The sequence below is a fragment of the Lolium perenne genome, chromosome 1 (assembly GCF_019359855.2).
Source record: "Lolium perenne isolate Kyuss_39 chromosome 1, Kyuss_2.0, whole genome shotgun sequence".
In the NCBI taxonomy this organism is placed as follows: Eukaryota; Viridiplantae; Streptophyta; class Magnoliopsida; order Poales; family Poaceae; genus Lolium; species Lolium perenne.
This window is the reverse complement of record NC_067244.2, coordinates 69,518,246-69,531,865: the sequence shown is the minus strand read 5'-3', so window position 1 is coordinate 69,531,865 and position 13,620 is coordinate 69,518,246. Positions and strand designations below refer to the sequence as shown.

Below are 13,620 nucleotides of genomic sequence, written 5' to 3'. Positions count from 1 at the left end.
TTTAGACCCGGTTCCCGAACCGGGACCAATTAGGCGGGACTAAAGGGTACCCCCTTTAGTCCCGGTTCAAAGATCAACCGGGCCTAAAGGCCTCGACACGTGGTGCGGCCAGGGAGCTCGCGGTGGAAGGCCTTTGGTCCCGGTTCGTGGTACGAACCGGGCCTAGGTTTCTCTGCCGCGGCAGAGAATTGCTATTTCTCTGCCGCGGCACAGATTTAGGCTGTACCAGCGTTTCTCTGCCGCGGCAGAGAAACAGGGCGTTTCTCTGCCGCGGCAGAGTTTCAGCAATGCATATATATCATTCAAGAAAACCACAAAAAATCGTCATGAATATATATAGACATCGTCAACTGTACACGACATAGTCAACACAGTACACGTAATGCATGCATATTTACAATACAACATCTCCTCGACGAATTTCCTCCGCCGTCACGATCTTCCGATAGTGCTCTCCACCTGGGGTAAGGACCTCGGTAATAAAGAATCCCGCGATTTCCTCTTGAATTGCTTTTATTTGATCCGCTGTTATGAGAGTGTCCCGCAGGCGTGTCATCTATATTTAAAAAAGGAGATCAATATATGAATGGAACTCAATACAATAGATGGTACTAATTAAGATTAATTGTGAAAATTTGTTATCGTACACGAGTGTGGTGTATTTGGGCATCCCCACCCTTGGGACAGGACATGTCACGCATGAAGGTGCAGACGTAGTATCCACATAAGTTATTCCCTTGTTCCTGCCTCATACACTTTACGAAAAAATAGTTCGATCAAACTAATAATCAAGCATCGTATTGAAAGTAAATATCATATATAAAGTTTCACGGACATAGCTATATATATAGTACTACTTACAGGGTAATCTTTAAATGTAAGCTCCGGTTTCCATTTACCCGGAACAGTATTGATGAACCGTTTCCAAGCCCTGCCCGGCAAAAAATAATGAGTAAATGAGTAATTGATTAGTTGATGATATCTTCGAATTAGAGCAGATGAAGATGCCAATACAAAATTGATTGAAACTACCTCTGGAGGATGGCAGCCATGTCCGCCCATTCCGCATATTCTTTACGTTTCGAGTCCATGACGTTTACGACTCCAAGGTGAAGATCAATGATTAGGAGAATAAAGTGGAAACTGCACAAGCATAGCTCAATGATTACGAGAATAAAGTGGAAGGTGCACAAGCATAATGTATGTTATATATAACACTCACTTGAAGTTGTAGGGAAAGAATATATCCTCTTTGTCTGCTTGCTTCTCTAAAAACATTACGATGTTGTCCTCTGTGTCCTTGGGGTACCGTCGAACCGTAACTTCATGAACTGTGTTTGGGTCTATGAACCCCAGCTGTAGGAGCTTGCCTCTTTTGTATTCCAGCTTCTTCATTCTGCATAATTAAATGTATAGCGTACACAAAGAATATAATGAGGATAATTGTTAGTGCAAATGAATGAGCTACAAACTTAATTACACAAATAAATCACTTACAGGCAGTAGCAACTGATGACAGCTTTGTCGAGGGCGTCTTGATTGAATAACTGAAACAGTTCTTCTAACTCAAGGTTTATCTCGTCTTCCCCCCGGAAGTAATGCTCATCTCTAAGATACACCGTGAGGTAGGTTTCACATCTTCGACAGGCTTTCAGGTACCAGTCATGCAACCTTCGCATCTGAGTCCCTAGACGCGCGAGCTCGCCAGGTTTGACGAGATCAGATCCGTATCTATACTTGTTTACCACTTGAGCCGTTGGATAGTAATCTTCATACTCAACTGATGCTCCCTGAGCTCTAGCCGCCCGTTCGATCATCGATGCCGTCTCTGGATCATGATAGGGCTCCACGATGAAGTGGGGTACGGCCTGAATGTCCTGCTGTCCAAGCTGGGCGACTTTTTTTGCTTCTTTGCTCGCTCTAGAGGACTGTCCAAGAGAGCGGTCATAATCAGCTCTCAGCTCAGGTCTCTTCATTCTCGTCTCGGCAAAGTGCTTCACTGTCTGCGGTGGAATAAACATCTTCTTCGGCGCAAGAAATGCCTTTTGCTCTTCAGTCTGCTCATGTGGTAACAACTCTGGAGTCTGTGCCCTCATTGGAGTTGATGATCTCTTCGGAGCTGTAGGAGGTGCCGCGGACCGCTTCCTCTTTTGCTTAGGTGGAGGCGGCGGAGTCTGCTGACGAGGAGGAGGAGGCGGCGGAGTATTTTCACGCGGAGGAGACTGGTCATGGATAGGGGAATCATCATCGCGCAGAGGAGAATCATCACGCGGAGGAGACTGCACAGGTGGCGGAGGAGGCGGAGGTGGCCTGCTTGTTGGCTTCTCACCTGGAAACACAATGTTCTCCTTACGCCATTGCACGGTGGTTCTACGGGCTTCTCCCAGTTCTTTGATTTCCCCATCTTCACCTGCAGGGTGCTCAAGCACCAACCCCTCATACTCTCTCAACACTTCATCCACCATCACAACAGCAAAGTCGTCTTGGACCGGACGGCAATGGTAAGACCTTGTAGGTAAGAGGATGCCGACCGCCGCCTTGAAGGATAGGTTGAAAACTTTAACATGCAGCTCACAAGGACGGCTCTCAGTGAGATCATCCACGGGGGGGTAGCGAGGAGGCTCGACCACCTGGTCATCATCATCATTATCCACCTGCTGAGAGGAAGCCACGCTGCTTTTCCGGTGTGGTTGAGATTGCAGCGGGGCGAGGGCATTGAGCAGTGCAGGATCTACAGCCTGCCCCCGAGCCATCTGAGATGTAAGTACTTGGGTTACCATGGTTAATTGGGCTTGCATGGTGCTCATACCCTCCTCTAAGTTAGCTAGGCAGTCTGTTTCCCTTGCCTTCCTCCTCTCATGGCTTTTATCAGGAAATCTCTTCCTTTCCGCAGGAAAGCCATACTTCCACGGAACGGAGCCTGCTGTGCCTCGTGTTCGTCCGCCGTGTTCTTTGTTCCCAAGGGCGCGTGTCAGCTCATCGTTCTCTCTTTCGGGCTGGAACAACCCCGCCTCCACGTCCCTATGTGCTTGTTCCAGGGCATCAATGGGAACCTTCAGATGAGCTTTCTTATAGATGCACTTCCCTGTTTCTGGATCCAACGTTCCCCCAATCCCGTAGAACCACTCCTTGCACCGTTCGATCCAACCGTGTGTCCCTAATCTGATCCCTTTACTGGTCAGTTCCGCCTCAGCTGCCTGCCACTTAGGACGGTTAGCCCTGTATCCACCTGGACCCAGAATTTGGTGATATAGCTTCAACGCAGCATTTGCCTTATTTATTTCCGACCTTCTCTTAAATTCTTCTGACTCCGTGCTGTACTTCACGAATTCGTCCCAGTGATTTTTTACCTTCTCACTGTCCGGAGTCTTCTTTAACTTGATAAGGCGGCGCAATCTTTTCTTGTGGCTCTTGAATAGTTCGGCCATCTTCTTCTTGCCAAACTCGCGGAGGGCCTGCCCCATCTTGGCCTTTTCAGCGTCACCCCCTCTTCGGGTACTATGTTGAAATGTGACATGAGCTTGTTCATAATGCTGTTTTTGGCTACATCATCGATATAAAGACCTTGAGCTTCTTCCTCTGCAGACAGCACTAGTCCCTTCGGCTTGTGCCATTCTCGAACGGTGATCGGGACGTGGTCCCTAACAAGCACTCCGCATTGAGCTATAAATGACTTTGCACCTTTCTCTGGAGCAATCGGTTTACCATCCTTTTCGATGTGGGTGATGTCGTGCCTAACACCGTCATCCAACTTTTTGGCCGGGCCTCGCTTCCTCGACTTTACAGAAGAAGTGCTCGATCCGGAGGGCTAAAAAGAAATAGTTCATAGTCAGTACAATTTAATTAGTTAATGCATCTAGTCGATCAACAGCGGCTTAATTAATTTATATACCTCGGTGATAACTACAGTTCGGGAGCCATTATGATGATCTTGTTCCTCACCGGCGCCACTAGGATCTTCTTCCTCAATATTCTCCGCTCCCTCACCGGAGTCATTCAAATAAGTTGCGGTGACATCGTCACCGCCATCATCTGGAATAACATCGTCGTCGCGATCATCCAGAGTACCGTTTGCTATGAGTTCCTCCATGAAATTTTCTTGAATTTCATCTCTGTCCATGCTTTCTACAACGACCTGCAAGCTATACATAGGAACCATCATATGATCAAATTAAGGATAATGCAGAAAACTGAAAATGGAGTTACATATGTAGTTCTTAACTAAGGATCGATATAATATAGTGCTGAAAGCAGATACTGCAGTTACATGCATACATAGATCGGGTTCATGTTTATTTAACCCTAATACATATCAATCACTACTACAACCACTCAACCGCGCAGACCGGGTCCTAGAGGGCGCCGACCAGGTCCTGAGCCGCGCTGGGTGTACTCCCAAAGCCACGGAACAACAACGGGAGCATAGCTAACATGAGATCCCCGCATAACGCTCCATCCGGTCCTATACATGTTGTCTAACGCGTACATGTAACAGCGAACGTGCTGGTCCTCTGCTTCAATGCGCTGAGCTACCTCCTCCGGCGGGGCCGGCTCCCTCTGAAACGACCGTGGCCCATAAGACCTCCACCAAAGAATATCCGGGTCGACAACGGGACCCGGATTCCGCACCAAGGTGCGCGACCCGGAAGCTAAGACCTCCCAGTGCCACCCCGGCGGAGCCCAGTCCCGGACCTCCCCCATCTGCTCCATCTCCTCTAGAAGAGTCAGACCACGGCGCGGCGGCTGTCGCGGCATCGTAGCTACGAAAACAAATCATATATAGATGTACCAACGTTAACATAAATTAAAAAATAACTTCACTATATGTTAGTCGGCGCCGGCACTACCATTTGGGGGGCGCCAGCACTACATACTCTATTCTGGGGGCGCCGGCAGGGGCGCCGGCACTACCGCGTAAGGGGGCACCGGCACAACATCTTCTATTTGGGGGCGCCGGCAAGAGCGTCAGCACACCACGTAAGGGGGCGCCGGCACAACATCCTCTATTTGGGGGGCGCCGGCAAGAGCGCCGGCACTACCGCGTAAGGGGGCGCCGGCGTACATCCTCTATTTGGGGGGGCGCCGGCAAGAGCGCCGGCACTACCGCGTAAGGGGGCGCCGGGCGTACATCCTCTATTTGGGGGGCGCCGGCAAGAGCGCCGGCACTACCGCGTAAGGGGGCACCGGCGTACATCTCTATTTGGGGGGCGCCGGCGTACATCTCTATTTGGGGGGGCGCCGGCGTTTTTGCGCGCTAACTATTTTACTAATTAATTTTACTAACTAATTTTCTAACTATTGTTTTAACTAAATTTCTAACTATTTTACTAACTAATTTTACTAACTTATTTTCTAACTATTTTTTTAACTAATTTTACTAACTAATTTTTCTAACTATTTTCACTAACACTAATTAACTATTTTACTAACTAATTTTCTAACTTTTTTCTAACTAATTTTACTAACTTTTTCCTAACTATTGTTTCAATTCTAACTAATTAACCTAACAACTAATCTAATAACAAAATAAAAAAGGGGGCGGCGGACGGCCGAGGCTCACCTTGGCGGAGAGGAGGCCGACGCGGGCGGCGGCGGGCGCGGAGGAGGCGGCCGACGCGGGCGACGGCGACGGCGACGATGGTGGAGGAGGAGGCGCGGGCGCGGCGGTGGAGGAGGAGGCGCGGCGGGCGCGATAGAGAGACGGCGGGCGCGGGCACGGCGCGTGGGGGAGGAGGCGGAGGGCAGCGGCGCACGGCGATGCGGAGACGGCGAGCGCGGGCGCGCGGTGGCGACAGCGACGGCGGGCGGTGGCGGTGGCGGTGGCGCGGTGGACGGCGAGCGGCGCGCGGCGATTGGGCAGCCTGGCGGCGTCCAACTGCTTCGTCTCCGCGGGATTGATCTCCGCGGAGACGAAGTGTTGGCTTATATACTTGAGGACCCTTTGGTCCCGGTTTGTATTACAAACCGGGTCCAAAGGCCCCCCTTTGGACCCGGTTTGTAATACAAACCGGGATTAAAGGCCATTTTTGCTGCGTTTTCGCTGCGCGCGCAAAAAAGGCCTTTAGTCCCGGTTTTTATTACAAACCGGGTCCAAAGGCCACTTTTTTTAAAAAAGTTTCATTCCCGCCTTATTTCAAATGAAAAAAAGCCACACGTGTCCACCGCCGCCACCGCCATGCATGTACAGGCCACCATCGCCACCGCCGTGTACTGGCCACCGTCGCCACCGCCACCGCCACCGCCTGGCCACCGCCGTCACCGCCATGTACGGGTCACCGCCGTGTACTGGCCACCACCGCCACCGCCACACGTGTCCCTTCCCCGTGCCACATGTCGCCGCCGCTTCCACGTGCCTCGCCCCGCCGTCACCGCCATGTACGGGCCACCGCCGTGTACTACCCACCACCGCCACCGCCATGTACTGGCCACCACCGCCACCGCCACACGTGTCCCTTCCCCGTGCCACGTGTCGCCGCCGCTTCCACGTGCCTCGCCCCGCCGCCACCGCCGTGCGACGTGTAGATCCCGCTTCCACGTGCCACGCCCCGCCGCTTCCCCGCGCCACCTGTCGCCGCCGCTTCCACGTGCCACGCCCCGCCGCTTCCCCGCGCCACCTGTCGCCAAACTTGCCGCGTCGCTGTGCTATAAAGCGCCGCGTGCGCGCGGAACCACACGTCGCCGTCGCCTCCGTTCATTCGTCGCCGGGATGCCGCCGCACCGTCGCGGCTCGTCCGGCTTCTGTGGCGTCCGAGCGCGGCCGAACGGTAGGTTCTACGCCGAGATGCGCGCCGGTGGCTTCCGGCTCACCCTCGGCACGTACAACACCCCGGAGCTGGCGGCGCGCGCTTACGACGCGGCCGCATGGCGATTTCGGCGACCACGGTGCGACATGAACTTCCCAGACGTCGAATCGCTAGAGGAGGCGGAGTTCCTCGCGCCGACGCCGTGCCTCGTCGACGACGAGGACCGTCGCCGCCACCGCCAGGTGCAGCGCCGAATCGCAATCGCCGAGCACGACGAGGAGTTGATGCGCCAGTGGAGGGCGCAGTTCCCCAACGACGTCGACAACACCGCCGCGTTCTTCGCTGACCTCCGGGCACAACGCAGGTGCAACATGCGCCATCGTCGGGCCGTCGCCGTGTTCGAGCTCGATAACCCGAATACAACTTGGGCCGACAACGACCCTCGGTGGGACGACATTTGGACCGAGACAACCTCCGACGACGAATAGATCGACTAGACATGTGGAATTAAAGTACAGAACTCAACTGAAAATTAATTAAGATACATGGCCAGATAGTACTCGTGCCTAGCCCTATAGTACTCGTGCCTAGCTCAACTGAAAATTAATTAAGATACATGGCCAGATTCGACTGTTCGAGTCATTCAGTCATACTCGTGCCTAGCCCTATAGTACTCGCCACTGTAGTCGTCGTAGTCGCCGTCATCATCGTCGCTGGCATCGGGGTCGCGGTAGTCAAACCTCGGCGGGAGAGCACGCGTGGGCTGGGACTGAGGGTAGCGCAGGCGGGGGCCACGGTGGGCCATGACGCCCTGGAGAGTTCGGTCACGCCACCACAGCCGACGGCCGGCCTCGTTGAAGTTCGAAGGAGGCGGGCCGCCCTCCTCGTGCCTGGCGAGCGCCCTCTCACGCCGATTGATGAAGAAGCTCTCCCAAGTCGGGCTGTAGTCGGGATGCCACTGGGGATTCCTCCGCTGCTCTGGCGTGAGCTCGAAGTAGTAGTGGTTCGTGATGGCCATCTCGCGCGCCACACCTAGAGGGACAGGAGGGACCGGTACCCCTCCGACGCTCAGCAACCAGCCGGTAGGGACGCGGTAGCCCGGCGGGTAGGGGTAGTTCGACGCGCAAAGCGCCTCCGCCTCCTGGAGGGTTAGAGATACGATGGAAGCCATGTGACCTGGTGATGAGGTTTGCAGATATGAGTCTAGATGTGATATGTAAATGGAGGCCAAGCCAACATATATATAGTGAAAAAATGGCGGGAGGACGGAGGCGGGAAGCAGTGGAAAGCGCGGGAAGAAAAATAGGCGGGAACGCAGTGGCGCCAAAAACTGTCGGTGGGATAAGGACGTGTGGGTAACCTTTAGTCCCGGCTGGTGGGTACAACCGGGACTAAAGATCCTTTTTTGTGTCATCTAACAAAACTGTCGGCGGGATAAGGACGTGTGGGTAACCTTTAGTCCCGGCTGGTGGGTACAACCGGGACTAAAGATGTCGGCAGGATAAGAACGCATGGGTGGACGCACTGCTCGATGAGATAAAGCATGTAGCGCACGACGCCCTGTCGAAGGAACAAGACAAAGTAGAAGAGGTGCCGTGCCTATAAAAGGAGCATCGATACGCCTTGCCAAGCAGATCAACAAGCCAAGCAGAGTTTCATTCCCATGGATGAAGGGAAGGGTTGGGAAATCTCCCGTGGCGCAGCTTCTCGAAGATGTCGTTGGTGCACACGCCCTACGACATCTTCGAAGCTGCTCCTCGGAATTTTTCCCCGCAAGCCCCTAAACGACTACATCTCATCTAACAAGTGTTGGGGAAAGGGTTGGGAAATCTCCGTGGCGCAGTTTCTCGAAGATGTCGTTGGTGCACACGCCCTACGGCATCTTCGAAACTGCGCCTTGGAATTTTTCCTGCAAGCCCCTGAACGACTACATCTCATCTAACAAAGTGTTGGGGAAAGGGTTGGGAAATCTCTCCGTGGCGCAGTTTCTCGAAGATGTCGTTGGTGCACACGCCCTACGGCATCTTCGTAAATCGCGCCTTGGAATTTTTTCCTGCAAGCCCTGAACGACTACATCTCATCTAACGGTGTTGGGGAAAGGGTTGGGAAATCTCCCGTGGCGCATCTCCACTTTTAATATCTTACATACGATTACATGATTACACAAAAATAAATGGGAAATTGATTGCCATGTTGAGATACTCATTTGTGCCATGAACATTCTTCAATTAACTTGATGATGGAGCATCTTCATCATTTAATTAATCTTCTTCGGCCGTAACCATGGAGCATCTTCATCATTTAACTTGATGCTTGGATCAATGTTCACTCTGAAGGGTGGAATTTCATCAAACTGATTATAATCTTCTGACATGTCTGTCTTGTCCTCCACTCCCACGATGTTTCTTTTTCCAGAAAGAACTATGTGGAGCTTTGGCTCATCGTTTGATGTATTTGTTTCCTTATGTTTCCTTTTTCTTGGTTTGGTAGACATATCCTTCACATAGAAAACCTGGGCCACATCCTTGGCTAGGACGAATGGTTCGTCTCTATACCCAAGATTGTTGAGATCCACTGTTGTCATTCCATACAACTTGTCTACCTGAACCCCGCCTCCTGTTTTGTTGACCCATTTGCACCTAAACAAAGGGACCTTAAAAGAAGGTCCATAGTCAAGTTCCCATATATCCTCTATGTAACCATAATATGTGTCATTTGGGCCTTCATTCATTATTGCATCAAACCGGACACCACTGTTTTGGTTGGTGCTCTTTTTATCTTGGGCGATCGTGTAAAATGTATTCCCATTTATCTCGTACCCTTGGAAAGTCACTACAGTCGAAGATGGTGTCTAGGCCAGCAAGTACAACTGATCTTCAATATGTTTGTTATTCAGGAGATGTTTTTGCAACCAACCGCCGAAAGTCGACATGTGTTCACGTCTAATCCAATCGTTCGACTGCCCTGGGTTCTGGGAGCGTAGAAAGTTCTTGTGGTCACCGATATACGGAGCCACCAAGGTGGAACTTTGTAGAACTGTGTAGTGTGCTTGAGTCAAAGAAATCCCGTCCCTACATATCATTGATTTCCTTCCTAGCGTGCCTTTTCCACTTAGTCTCCCTTCATGCCGCGATTCAGGAACACCAATCGGCTTAAGGTCAGGAATAAAGTCAACACAGAATTCAATGACCTCCTCTGTTCCATAGCCCTTGGAGATGCTTCCTTCTGGCCTAGCACGGTTATGAACATATTTCTTCAAGACTCCCATGAACCTCTCGAAGGGGAACATATTGTGTAGAAACACAGGACCGAGAATGGAAATCTCATCGACCAGGTGAACGAGGAGATGTGTCATAATATTGAAGAAGGATGGTGGGAACACCAGCTCAAAACTAACGAGACATTGGACCACATCATTCTGCAACCTCGGTAGAATTTCTGGATTTATTACCTTCGAGAAATTGCATTGAGGAATGCACATAGCTTCACAATGGGCGATCGAACATTTTCCGGTGAAGCCCCTCAATGCAATCGGAAGCAAGCTGTGTCATTATCACGTGACAGTCATGAGACTTCAGGTTACGGAATATTTTCTTCTCCATATTTATTATTCCCTTTATATTGGAGGAGAAGCCGACGGACCTTGATACCTAAGACATTCAAAAATATTTCCTTCTCTGCTTTTGTAAGAGCGTAGCTGGATAAATGACGTCCTTTAACTCTCTCATGCAGCTTTTTGGGGTCTTTCCAACGTTGCTGGTCCTCCCGTGCTTCTGGTGTATCTTTTGTCTTCCCGTACACACCCAGAAAGCCTAGCAGGTTCACGCAAAGATTCTTCGTCACGTGCATCACATCGATTGAAGAGCGGACCTCTAAGACTTCCCAATAGGGTAGATCCCAAAATATAGATTTCTTCTTCCACATGGGCGCGTGTCCGGCATCGTCATTCGGAACAGACCGTCCGCCAGGACCCTTTCCAAATATTACATCTAGATCCTTGACCATACCAAATATATCAACACCATCACGATGGGGAGGCTTCCTCCGGTGATCAGCCTCACCGTTGTAATGCTTGCCTTTCTTTCTTACGGGATGGGTAATCCTAAGAAATCGACGATGCCCCAGGTACACGACCTTCTGACCTTTTTCCAAATAATCACCTTCGAGCTCATGTAAACAGTGTGTGCATGCATTGTATCCCTTGTTTGACTGTCCTGAAATGTTACCAAGAGCAGGCCAGTCATTGATGGTTACGAAAAGCATCGCTCTTAGGTCAAATTCCTCCTGCTTGTGCTCGTCCCACACACGTACACCTGCTAGGGACCACAGCTGTAGAAGTTCTTGGACTAATGGCTTCAGGTACACATCAATGTCGTTCCCGGGTTGCTTCGGGCCTTGTATGAGCACTGGCATCATAATGAACTTCCGCTTCATGCACAACCAAGGAGGAAGGTTATATATACAAAGAGTCACAGGCCAGGTGCTATGGCTGCAGCTCTGCTCTCCAAAAGGATTCATGCCATCTGTACTTAGACCAAACCGTAAGTTCCTTGCATCCTGTGCAAAGTTTGGGAACTCTCTATCGATTTTTCTCCATTGGGAGCCATCAGCAGGGTGCCTCAACATCACGTCTTTCTTACGGTCTTCTTTGTGCCATCGCAACAACCTAGCATGCTCTTTATTTCTGAACAAGCGTTTCAGCCGTGGTATTATAGGAGCATACCACATAACCTTGGCAGGAACCCTCTTCCTGGGGCGCTCGCCCTCAACATCACCAGGGTCATCTCGTCTGATCTTATACCGCAATGCAGTGCACACCGGACATGCATCCAAATTCTCGTACTCATCGCGGTAGAGGATGCAGTCATTAATGCATGCATGTATCTTTTGCACATCTAATCCTAGAGGGCAGACAATCTTCTTCGCTTCGTACGTACTGGCGGGCAATTCGTTACCCCTTGGAAGCTTCCTCTTAATTATTGTCAGCAACTTTCCAAATCCTGAGTCAGTGACACCGTTCTCTGCCTTCCATTGCAACAATTCCAGTGTGCTGCCTAGCTTTTTATGGCCATCTTCGCAAGTTGGGTATAACAATTTGTTGTGATCTTCTATCATCTTGTCGAAGGCCAACCTTTCCTTTTCAGTTTCACATTCTCTCCTTGCATCAGCAATGGCCCGGCCAAGATCATCATCAGCAGGCTCATCTGGTGCCTCTTGATCTTCTACTTCATTGTCTTCATTGCCTTCTGCAGTATCATCGTATCTCAGGAAATTGGGATAACCGTCATCATCCTCTTCCTCTTCGTCATTGTCTTCCATCATAACCCCTCTTTCTCCGTGCTTGGTCCAACAATAGTAACTGGGCATGAAACCGGATCGCAGAAGGTGGCTATGAATGAGACTCGAGTGAGCGTAATTTACGGTATTCTTGCAGTCCACACATGGACAATACATGAAGCCACCATGTTTGTTTGCCTCCGCCACGGCTATAAAATTATCCAGGCCCGCAGTGAACTCGTCAAACCGTCGGTCAATGTACATCCATTGCCGATTCATCTGCATGATATAATTAAGCTGATCAAAACCATTACAGAACATCACGATGTATATATACACATGCATTTTATCAATTGCAGATGAAAAGGATAAAGTTGTTAACCTCGATGAAGAAGAAAAAAGCAAGTTAAGTGTGGCTTGATTTGTGTAAACTCAAGTGGCAAATCCTCTTAAGCATTTCATCGAACACCTCTTGTGCATGTGAAGAAGAGAGGAAAGCAATACACCCCTCTTGTGAAGATAGTGAAAAAATGGCCAAGTGTGGCTCACACTTGGGCAGGGGCAAGGTTATATAGCCAGAGGCGGGGCCTTTGGACCCGGTTTGTATTACAAACCGGGACTAAAGGGTTCCCCACGACTGACACGGCCTGGCGCGCCCTGCGGTGGACCCTTTAGTCCCGGTTTGTATTACAAACCGGGTCCAAAGGCCACTACAGGACAGGCGCCAGCGGGTGGGGTCGTCCTGGGCAGAAACGAACCGGGACCAATGCCCCCATTGGACCCGGTTTGGTTCAGCACTGGGACATTTGCTTGGGACCAAAGGCCTCTTCTCCACTAGTGTCAATGCAAGAAATCACATAACCGAACCATAAAAGGAACCTGTAACCAATCAGATGTCATATGTCCATTAGTAGTTCTATTACTTTAGTGACATTCTGTCTTCATTCATGCTTGTACAGAAAGCTTAGATATGCACAAATTACTAGGCTTTGTTGTACAACTCTGATGTATACTGCATCAGCGTAAAATGTCATAAATTGGTTGTTCTGACGGAACATAAAAAAACGATGAAAACCTCACCCCTTTATCATACTCAACTTCTAGCTGAAAAAGAGCTTCTGTTTGTGTGAAAGCAGAGAGGAAAGCAAATCAAATATCCTTCTAATCATTCACATAATCACTAATTTTTAAGTAGCGTACAATGAAAAACATAGCCTGTTGGGAGGCAAACCTGTACTCGTTCAAGCAAATGAGGTAGAACCGGTGAAGGTTGAAGTGGGGAGTATAGGCTTGACTAGGAGATTGCATCGTATGGAGAAGCATGCGATCTACAATTGTCCGTAGGATGGCGATGGGAGGACTCTGCTCACAGGCCGGCAAGATGTGGGTGATGCAGATCTCGTTGCTGGGGAAGAACATGACCCCCTCGGAGCCAGACTTGATCTACAAAAGCTCTGCCTCGCGAAGAACATGGCGCCATGGAACATCTGCATGCTGCCTGCTTGGGGCGCCATGGAGGATCCGCCCATGAGCGGCAACGGGCGGGAAATCGCCAAGGGAAATCGGATGAAGTGGAGATTGGGAGGTGGAAGAGTAGGAA

The 13,620-nt window shown here is 50.4% G+C and overlaps 2 protein-coding genes across 2 annotated transcripts; both read right to left on the bottom strand.

Moving 5' to 3' along the window:
- Positions 1-325: 325 nt before the first annotated feature.
- On the bottom strand, positions 326-1,137 carry LOC127343858 (uncharacterized). The gene is made up of 4 exons (XM_071829311.1): positions 1,033-1,137; positions 862-931; positions 648-755; positions 326-556 (listed from the first exon to the last, which is right to left on the bottom strand). The coding sequence occupies exons 1-4, from the start codon at positions 1,089-1,091 to the stop codon at positions 395-397; spliced, it is 399 nt and encodes a 132-aa protein (XP_071685412.1). The 5' UTR covers positions 1,092-1,137; the 3' UTR covers positions 326-394.
- Positions 1,138-1,218: 81 nt separating this feature from the next.
- On the bottom strand, positions 1,219-2,341 carry LOC139832434 (uncharacterized). The gene is made up of 2 exons (XM_071822198.1): positions 1,498-2,341; positions 1,219-1,396 (listed from the first exon to the last, which is right to left on the bottom strand). Exons 1-2 carry the CDS (start codon positions 2,094-2,096, stop codon positions 1,219-1,221), a joined length of 777 nt encoding a protein of 258 aa, XP_071678299.1. The 5' UTR covers positions 2,097-2,341.
- Positions 2,342-13,620: the final 11,279 nt, after the last annotated feature.

Coding starts and splice junctions, on each gene's coding strand:
- LOC139832434 (XM_071822198.1), bottom strand. CDS start 2,096: ATGAGGGCACAGACTCCAGAGTTGTTACCACATGAGCAGACTGAAGAG. Junction 1,397..1,497: donor GTCATCAGTTGCTACTGCCT/GTAAGTGATTTA, acceptor TTAATTATGCAG/AATGAAGAAGCTGGAATACA.
- LOC127343858 (XM_071829311.1), bottom strand. CDS start 1,091: ATGGACTCGAAACGTAAAGAATATGCGGAATGGGCGGACATGGCTGCC. Junction 932..1,032: donor ATGGCTGCCATCCTCCAGAG/GTAGTTTCAATC, acceptor TTTGCCGGGCAG/GGCTTGGAAACGGTTCATCA. Junction 756..861: donor TTACATTTAAAGATTACCCT/GTAAGTAGTACT, acceptor TTTTTCGTAAAG/TGTATGAGGCAGGAACAAGG.